Raw genomic sequence first — 9,974 nt, forward strand, 5'->3', positions numbered from 1 at the left:
GGGGGGGGGGGGGGGTCCATCTTTTGATTATTTTAACAAAAGCAACAATAATATAATAATTTTAATAAAAATAATTATAATTATATATAGTCTATATATATATAGGTCAGTGGCCCTTGGCGGAATTCGGCCCCCGGAGAAAACTAACTGAGGAACCCTGGTCTAGTGTGCTTTTATAAGAACGCTACATGCAGACACCTGATGACGCAGTTCGGCGCGTGCACAGAGCTCTGTAGCTCCTCCCTCTCGGAGCTCGTCACGCTGCCGGTGTAAACACCGAGTATCGCTGTTTGTGTGACAGGTGTGTGCTGGGATGGATCTGAAGGAGAAAGTGGCTGTAGTGACCGGAGCAGCTCAGGGTTTGGGCAGGAGCTTTGTCGAAATACTCCTGAAAAACGGAGCGAAGGTAAAGTAAATACATTTAAACAAATAACCCTTTCGATTATATTATATTATGACAAATAAACGAGCGTACAAAAAAAAGCATCTATAGACAGAATTATCCACATATGCAAAACTGGATAGTTTAATACTATCCTAGGAAAAATTGGAAAAAGTTATTAAATTATTTAAAAATGTGAAGCATCTTCGAAACGTTTAACCGTTTAAAAGTCTGGTTGCGATGACATAAATAAAAATAGATAAATAAATACAAAATTCTGAAAAATAAATTAAGTAAACAGGCTAAATAATTTCTGTTCATCAAAATTCAGACATAAGTGAAGAACTGGCAGAGATAAGAACGTTTTGAAGAACGGAACTGTTCAGATCTGATTGTGTTTTTTAGTTTTAGTTCATTTAGTCAATACGAAGTCTTTACACTAGTTGCTTATTAATGATATTTCAAAGTCATCCTAATTGAGGAATTTAAAAACGCGTCAGGGACCTGTTGTGTATTTCGCAGTCCTGTACTATCTTAGCTCACACTGATACATGTGATGACAGGTGGCTTTAATCGATGTGAATACATCTCTGGGAGAGGAACTGAAGAGCACACTTGATCAGGAACATGGATGTGACCGGACTGAGTTCTACACGGCTGACGTCTCATCAGAGGAAGACTTCAAAGGTCTTTACAAAATTCAGAGATGTTTTATTGTCTGGGACTGGGGATGATTACACGTGCCTCTGACTGATATGGCTTACAGTGTCACAATGCTCTATTACTCACTTTTATCCAAAGCGACTTACAAATTAGGAGAACAACAGAAGCAGTCATACCAACACCAAAGTGATGTGATGAGTCTTGTTTAGTCTAGCACACTACACATAAACGTTTTTAATTATTATTATTTTCTAAAATAAATTAGAGTGAATAGAAATGAATAGTGCTAGTATTAATTGGTCAGGTGCTGACGATGTGTCTTTAGTTGTTTTTTGAAAATGGCTAAAGACTGCTGCTGGAATTTAGATCGGCAGGTCATTCCACCAGCTGGGAACAGTCCAGAAAAAGGTCTGTGAGAGGGATTTTGTGCCTCTTTGGGATGCACCACGATGCGTTTTTGGAGTGTGCATGAGTCCGAACTATTACTCAAGTGAATTATAAGAGCTTGAAAAGAGAGTGTGGATATGGTCTGAATGTTTTTTGTTTTTCCTTTCAGGTGTTATGGGAAAAATTATTGAAACATTTGGCCGCATAGACATTTTTTGCAACAACGCAGGGATCATCAATGAAAAGCACTGGGAAAAGACTATAGCAATCAACCTGGTATGAGTGAGACTGCTTGTCTCTCTGTCCGTCTCTCTCTCTGTCTGTCTGTCTCTCTGTCCGTCCCTCTGTCTGTCTTTCTCTCTGTCTGTCTTTCTCTCTGTCTGTCCCTCCGTCTGTCTCTCTGTCCGTCCCTCTGTCTGTCTTTCTCTCTGTCTGTCCCTCCGTCTGTCTCTCTGTCCGTCCCTCTGTCTGTCTTTCTCTCTGTCTGTCCCTGTCTCTCTCTCTGTCTGTCTGTCTCTCCCTCTGTCTCTCTGTCTGTTTGTCTGTCCCTCTGTATGTCTCTCTCTCTCTGTCTGTCTCTGTCTCTCTCTCTGTCTGTCTGTCTCTCTGTCCGTCCCTCTGTCTGTCTTTCTCTCTGTCTGTCTTTCTCTCTGTCTGTCCCTCCGTCTGTCTCTCTGTCCGTCCCTTTGTCTGTCTTTCTCTCTGTCTGTCCCTCCGTCTGTCTCTCTGTCCGTCCCTCTGTCTGTCTTTCTCTCTGTCTGTCCCTCCGTCTGTCTCTCTGTCCGTCCCTCTGTCTGTCTTTCTCTCTGTCTGTCCCTCCGTCTGTCTCTCTGTCCGTCCCTCTGTCTGTCTTTCTCTCTGTCTGTCTGTCCCTCCGTCTGTCTCTCTGTCCGTCCCTCTGTCTGTCTTTCTCTCTGTCTGTCCCTCCGTCTGTCTCTCTGTCCGTCCCTCTGTCTGTCTTTCTCTCTGTCTGTCTGTCCCTCCGTCTGTCTCTCTGTCCGTCCCTCTGTCTGTCTTTCTCTCTGTCTGTCCCTCCGTCTGTCTCTCTGTCCGTCCCTCTGTCTGTCTTTCTCTCTGTCTGTCCCTGTCTCTCTGTCTGTCTGTCTGTCTCTCCCTCTGTCTGTTTGTCTGTCCCTCTGTATGTCTCTCTCTCTCTGTCTGTCTCTCTCTCTGTCTGTCTGTCTCTCTGTCCGTCCCTCTGTCTGTCTTTCTCTCTGTCTGTCTTTCTCTCTGTCTGTCCCTCCGTCTGTCTCTCTGTCCGTCCCTCTGTCTGTCTTTCTCTCTGTCTGTCCCTGTCTCTCTCTCTGTCTGTCTGTCTCTCCCTCTGTCTCTCTGTCTGTTTGTCTGTCCCTCTGTATGTCTCTCTCTCTCTGTCTGTCTCTGTCTCTCTCTCTGTCCGTCTCTCTCTCTGTCTGTCTGTCTCTCTGTCCGTCCCTCTGTCTGTCTTTCTCTCTGTCGGTCTCTCTGTCTGTTTGTCTGTCCCTCTGTATGTCTCTCTCTCTCTGTCTGTCTGTCTATCTTTCTGTCTGTTTGTCTCTCCCTCTGTCTGTCTGTCTGTCTATCTCTCTCTCTGTCTGTCCATCTGTCTGTCTGTCTCTCTCTCTGTCCGTCTGTCTGTGTCTGTCTCTCTCTCTCTCTGTCTGTCTCTGTGTCCATCTTTTTGTCTCTGTCCATCTTTCTGTCTTTTTCTGTCTCTCTGTGCATCTCTGGCTTTTTCTGTCTCTCTGTCCATCTTTCTGTGTTTTTCTGTCTGTCCGTCCGTCCTTCCATCTGTCGGTCTGTGTTTTCAGCTGAAGGTGTTTGTGCTCATTTCAGGGTGGAGTGGTCAGAGGAACGTATCTCGCTCTAGACCATATGAAGAAGGAAAACAGTCGTAATGGAGGAGTCATTGTCAACATCTCATCTATGGCAGGTTTGATACTGTCTCTGTTTAAAATAAACATAGATTAAACAATTACTGTTTTTTTTCAATCGCTCAATATATTTTTTGAAACAGTCTTAACGTATTGAATGCCTGCAAGATGTAGTAACTCACCCAAAACGTTTAATTCACGCCTAATGATTTAAATGGTCATGATTAATGATTTTTGTCATGGTGAGGCACAGATTTTTTTCAGGATGGACATATTTGTTACATACAACTTTCATTCCATGGTATATGCAAATTCAATCTTGTTACGTCCATTTTTTTTAAAACTGATTTGTTGACAGACTGCTTTCTATTCTATACAAGAGTGTCAGTTTTGTCTGTGCCACTCTGACTCTACAGCATGATTTCACCATCCAGACAGCTGTGTTACTCAACAATTACACCATCAAGTTCAGTCAGAAATCTTGGTGTAATCTTTGATGACCAGCTGACCTTCAAAGACCACATTGCATAAACCGCAGGTTGCATTGCACACCATCAGAAAGATGAGGTCCTTTCTAACAGAGTATGCTGCACAACTTCTTGTCCAGGCCATGTTCATTTCTAGGCTGGACTACTGCAATGCTCATCTGGCTTGACTTCCATCAAGCACATTCAAACCTCTACAAATGAGTCAGAATGCAGCGGCACGACTGGACTGAATCCAAAAGGGCCCACGTCACACCTCTCTTTATCTCCCTGCACTAGCTGCTGGTTGAGGCTCACATCAAGTTAAATTAAATTACATTTATGCATTTATCAGACACTTTTATCCAAAGCGACTTACAGTGCATTCAGGCTATCAATTTTTACCTATCATTTGTTCCCGGGGAATCGAACCCCCAACAAAGCGCAATGCTCTACCAATTGAGCTACAAGAACACTTCAAACACTTTAAAGTTCAAGACATTAATGATGGCATAAAGAAAGAACAGCCACAGCACCTGCCTACCTCCACTCCATCAAATCTACATCCCATCCAGATTTTTAATTATACAGTACATTTATTTTTGTGTGTATCATGTGTTACATGTAAACTGAAAATTCACCATTGCTTCCCCTAAGAGCTCCACTGCACGGTCTTACATGTCTTCCTCTTTCAAGACAAGCAAGGATGAATTTTCACAGTTTACATGAACCATTTAAACAGATAAATGTACCGTACAAATATAAATGTATTCATACAGTGGTGCTGTTGTGAAGTTCCTCCTTGTTCTGAAATAGTAGTGATTGTGCAAAGCTCCATGTATATGCATCTAAACTTGAGTGATGGGCAAGATTGTGATTCCTATTTCATTACAATGGCAAGTAGGTTTGCAAAGGGGTGGAAAAGTTTCAGAAAATGTTTCCAAAAGATCCTGCAAAGTTTCTGGAAAATTTCTGTCCTTTTGTAACCCTAGTGGCATGCCATTAGCAGACATTACAACCATCCCTTGTCAAAAATTGGTTATTGATAACTGAATGGATCAGTTTGCATCTGATGGCTCACGCAATGAAAAAAAAAAGTTTAGAAATTGTGAAGAGTTTGACAATTCCACTGAGAATCAGCTCATCAGTTTTTATCAGCAACCCATGTGCATTTAGTTGGTGTATACAATTGTACTTTTTTTGCACACGTGCAAAAAAACACATTTGCATAAATCTGTTAGAAATTCAAATCTGATGTGAACAAGAAGACATCAGGAAGAAAACCTCTCATTCGAGAATTGAGTCAAAGCAGTTGAGAAAAACGGTAAAGTCCTTCGTAAACCTATGATTCAACCAATATGACTGACTTTTATCTGTTGTGCACAAATGAAGATACTTTAAAGAATGTTTCCACTGCTTTTGTCCTTGCAAAGTAAGTCAATGGGGTCCAAAGATGTTTTTGATCCCCAAAAAACACTGAGAACATTTTTGAGGTAAATGTGACTGAATCTTCACCTGTCGGCCGCAGGTCTGGGGCCTTTGCCGATGGCACCCATCTACACAGCAACTAAACACGGCGTGGTGGGATTCAGTCGTGCCATGGCAGTACGTATCTCATATCTAAAGCCATTTGTTTCTTTTGTGAAAGAGAAAATCTTAGATTTGATTTAATTGCTCATCAACAGGCCGTTTCCAAGCTGGCTAACTATGGGGTGAGGATCAACATTCTCTGTCCGTGGTTTGTGAAGACCAGTTTTCTGTCCGTCATGAGTTCAGAAGAGCATACTGGAAGTTTCTTTCCACTGAAGGGTTTTGCAGAGATGATGATTGAGAGCCGCGGCTGTCTGGAGTGAGTTAACAATCCTTCATATCACGTCTGAGTTGAACACCAAAACTGAGGAAGCTTTGTTCGGTCATTTAATTGTGTTTTCATCGCAGGGCTGATGTGGTTGCCAAGGCCTTTCTTGTTCTTGTGAAAGATGAGAGTAAGAATGGAGATGTTCTGATGATTGATCCCGAGGGGGCAGCTTTTGTCTCTTTCCCTGAACAGGGCAAGAACATGCCATGTACTCCGGTCAGTCTCCAGTAGCCGATCCGCTGGCCGGCGTTCCTGTCTGAGCATCTGTGTATGTGGATGGATATGAGTTTGGGATTAAAGGTTTCATCAGAGATCTTAAAAGAAGTTTTTAAAGAAAATCCAACCAAACCCTGGAGATCTAGACACGACGTCAACCAGAGAGCTTCCACAAAGAAAGGCTTCATATAAAGACAACTTTGACTAAATCAGACAGAATAAAGATTAAACAGACATTAAAGATCTGAGATTATTTCTTTGTAATTGTAACAACTATGAATTTCAGCATTTCAGTTATTCAGATCGATCCGAGACTGTTCCAGAAACAGCGCAGCATCTGAAAATAGTTCGGTAATGTTCAAATATAAAAGGAAACATCACATCCTAGGACTACTCTGTACTCTATATTCATGCATTTATACATTTACATGTGCAAAAATATTCTGAATACGTGGTTTGCTTTCAACAACAACAAGCTACATTTGTGTGTTGAAATACAATTACAATGAAATCTCGCACCTCAATTGCAGAAGAAAGTATTTTAGTGACTAGTGCTGTGCTCCTTAGACGAGTAGAAAACGAAACATGATATAAACTTCAGTTTCAAACACTTTGAACATATTATTTGTTGTTTCTTGGGCAAAGAATGTAACAAAGTTCATGACAGCACTGCATGTATTATAAAATTACATAAATACATGTGTAATAGCATATAATTTAATGAACCCGATTCAGAAAACATACATGAACTATACAACACAGTATTGTAGGAGTATTTCAGTCGCTCCCACTGTCCTCATCTTCATCTTCTTCATCTTCTTCTTCTTTCCTGTTCTCTTCAGTCGAGTCTAAAAGGCCAGAGAAGAAGTCCTGTCCAGTGTCGAAAGCTTTGTTGCTCAGAGCTTTGAGGCGTCTGTCTTTCTTCTTTCTCCGCCGGTAGTCGCTGACCCTGGTGTCCGGTAAGCTGGAGATGTCCCAGAACTTGACGAGCTGGTCGTGAGCGCAGCTGGCCAGGAAGCGTGTGTCTCTGGACCGAGCGATCTCCTCGATGGACTCGCCCACGTGCTGCCCGACGCTGCCCAGGACACGGTTCGGCAGGACACTCACAGCCCTGTGGACACACCACTGAAGCGTCAGTCTCGGAGAGAAGAGACTCAGAGACTGGAGGAGTGATGCTGAAAATACAGCTGTGCATCACAGGAATAAATGACAGTTTAAGGTTTATTAAAATGAGAGCGTGTCACCTGATCACGCCGTCGGTGGACGCGGCACACAGAATGCTGTCAGTGATCGGCACGATGCAGTCCACAGACTCGGCCTGAACCGCAAACCTGTCGCTCGTGGCACCAAAGCCATTCCAGTTAAAAATGTATATTTTGCCCTCGCCGGATCCACAAACGACTTTACGGCCTCTCTGTGTGACAAACAGAGGTTTTTCATGATTATCAGCCTTCCAGTTACTCTAAAACAGTCTAATCGTATTATATAACCTCATTATCATAAACATGGCTTGTAGCAGCAATGCTTTACCATTCACTGCTCTTTATTGTTAGCGCTTGTGAAGTCTGATTGTGTGTGAAATGGTTCGGTGACTATGTTTAGACTCACTTTCATGATGCAAACAGAGTTGAGATCTCCATTCTGGAACTCGGAAAGCAGCTCAAATCTCCGTCTTTTTATGTTGAACACACCCATAGTGCCATCGCCACTGCAAATACAGTCACAAACATCACATCACAAGATGTCAACGCAAGCGTTTCTAGTACAGAAGGAGAGCGTGAGCTGGAGACCTGGAGGTGAGCAGGGTGCGTTTGTTCTCGTCGATGGTGATATCACTGATATAATCCTCATGCTGCTTCAGATCCATGAACGAGGTTCCTCTCCTCACGTCCCAGACCTTCAGCGTCCCCTCGTCGTCACCCGTCGCAAAGACATTCTCATCCACCAGCAGCAGGGCGTTGATGGGGGCGCTGGAAAGAAAGATCAAAAACACCAGTCACGTTTCATCAGCTCTCCTCTTATAACTCCTCCTGACTTTCTAAGAAATAAAGTGGAGCGTCAGGTACTTGTGAGCTTTGGGGATGCGTGTCAGCAGTTTCCCAGCCTCCACGTCCAGGATGTGAACGGACTTGTCTTTAGACACGCTGAAGAGCTCTGAGGAGCACAGAGGAGAGAATCAGTGCGACCTGCTGCAGTAGAGAAGTGAACGATGATGAAGCAATGAAAGGAGACGAACACTGACTCTGTCCATCGGCGGAGAACAGCACTTTCCTGCACGACTTCAGGTGATGTCCTGATGACCACAGCTCTCTGTTTTCTCCTTCGGTGCAGGAGTATGAGAATCTGGAAACCACAGAGTCAGACTCAGATCAGACTGAGAGCATTAACACTCTCCAATCCTTCTACATTTCAGTTCCACACACTACTGGTCAAAAGCTTCAAATAGTTCTGATTTTTTTTGTCTCTTCTGCTCATCAACGCTGCTTTTATTTGTTCAAAAATACAGTAAAATTGTTAAATGTTTTAAGAACGTAAAACAGCTGTTTTATGTGTGGTTCTCTGTTAAAGTGTAATGTATTTCTGTGATGCTCCGCTGTATTTTCAGCATCATTCCTCCAGTCTTCAGTGTCACATGATCTTCAGAAATCATGAAAATATGATGCTTTACTGCTCTAGAAACATTTATTATTATTATCAATCAAAACTTTTGGCTAAGTGCGATTTTTACAAAATAACAATAATGCTTTTATTCATCAAGGACGCATTAAATTGATCAAAAGTGACTGTAAAGACATTGATAATCTCACAAAAGATCAAATAAATGTTGTTCTTTTGAACTTTCTGTTCATCTGTGATTCTTAAAAATATAAAACAAATCAGTTTCCACAAAAATATTGTGCAGCACAACTGTGTTCAACAGTGATAATAATCAGAAATGTTTCTTGAGCAGTAAATCATCATATTATTCTGATTTCTGAAGATCATGTGACACTGAAGACTGGAGGAATGATGCTGAAAATACAGCGGAGCATCACAGAAATACATTACACTTTAACACAGATTCACACAGAAAACAGCTGTTTTACATTAGAATAATATTTTAAAATTTTGCTGTTACAGTTGCTGTTTTTTTTAATCAAATTAATGTACCAATGGTAAGCAGAAGAGTCTTGCAAAACATCTTTAAAAACAAGAAGATTTTGTATTATTTTGTATAACGTAAGTATCTGTCTAGTGTGTTTAGATTAGATCAGATGAATGTGTTTGTCTGTAGAACATGAACACAGTGGATCTCAGAGTCTCACAGGTAGATGTCTCCGTCGATGTCTCCCGCTGCCAGGATGTCTCGGCTCGGGTGAAAGGCGATCGTGTTGGCGATGGCCTCTAGTTTGATATCCTCAGGAGTGTCCCGGATCTTCGGTGTTTTGGGCTCATCTGCAGCCTCCTCCTGTAACCCACACAAACAGCGACACAGCACTGCCTTTTAGCCTTCTACACAGATTATCATAAATGTATCTTAAGACAGATTCAGATAAATGATGGACCTTCAACACTCGATATTGTATAAAAAAGAAAACGTACTTGTTCACATGAATCCTCGTGTTCCGTGGGAGACGCCATCTTTGATGTGGGCGGAGTTAAGTCACACTTCCGCCTTCTGGTCGCTGCTAGACTGGAGAGTGCACGAACCGCAGGAGAGTCGCTCTTACACATGAAATATTTCAAATAATAATGTAGTTTTCCCTAATATATGGTTACAAGAAGACATTAACAATCAAAATGATTTATTAAAATGCAGAACCTACTCTAGAGGTTTATATAGTTATGCTTCTATATTTAAGAATTATAATAATTGTGTTGTGTGTGTGTAATAATATATAACACTATGTTTAGACTAGTCATAATAATAATACATTTAGTTTAGACAGAAGATATGCAATGCAGCATACCGAACTCAATCATAAAACCTGTATGACAGATATTTTGAAGAATGATGGTAAACAAACAGATTTGGTTCCTGTTGACTTCCACTGTATTTTTGTCCATATGGACAAGTCCATGAGTCGTAACCAAAACTGTTTGAATTATAAGCTTTCAGTGTTGGGAAGGCCACTTTGGAAATATGATAGGCCACAGAGTACAAGTTACCC

The 9,974-nt window shown here is 41.8% G+C and overlaps 2 protein-coding genes across 2 annotated transcripts; one reads left to right on the top strand and one right to left on the bottom strand.

The window, feature by feature from the left end:
- The first annotated feature begins 288 nt into the window (after window positions 1-288).
- LOC132130343 (15-hydroxyprostaglandin dehydrogenase [NAD(+)]-like) lies at window positions 289-5,842 on the top strand. The gene is made up of 7 exons (XM_059542027.1): window positions 289-406; window positions 946-1,069; window positions 1,602-1,708; window positions 3,248-3,344; window positions 5,278-5,354; window positions 5,435-5,598; window positions 5,688-5,842. The coding sequence occupies exons 1-7, from the start codon at window positions 314-316 to the stop codon at window positions 5,836-5,838; spliced, it is 813 nt and encodes a 270-aa protein (XP_059398010.1). The 5' UTR covers window positions 289-313; the 3' UTR covers window positions 5,839-5,842.
- A 638-nt stretch (window positions 5,843-6,480) lies between these two features.
- wdr55 (WD repeat domain 55) lies at window positions 6,481-9,486 on the bottom strand. Its single transcript, XM_059542142.1, has 8 exons — window positions 9,406-9,486; window positions 9,129-9,271; window positions 8,066-8,166; window positions 7,890-7,977; window positions 7,614-7,793; window positions 7,432-7,531; window positions 7,068-7,237; window positions 6,481-6,934 (listed from the first exon to the last, which is right to left on the bottom strand). Exons 1-8 carry the CDS (start codon window positions 9,442-9,444, stop codon window positions 6,601-6,603), a joined length of 1,155 nt encoding a protein of 384 aa, XP_059398125.1. The 5' UTR covers window positions 9,445-9,486; the 3' UTR covers window positions 6,481-6,600.
- Between the last annotated feature and the right edge of the window lie 488 nt (window positions 9,487-9,974).

The sequence above is a fragment of the Carassius carassius genome, chromosome 47 (assembly GCF_963082965.1).
Source record: "Carassius carassius chromosome 47, fCarCar2.1, whole genome shotgun sequence".
In the NCBI taxonomy this organism is placed as follows: Eukaryota; Metazoa; Chordata; class Actinopteri; order Cypriniformes; family Cyprinidae; genus Carassius; species Carassius carassius.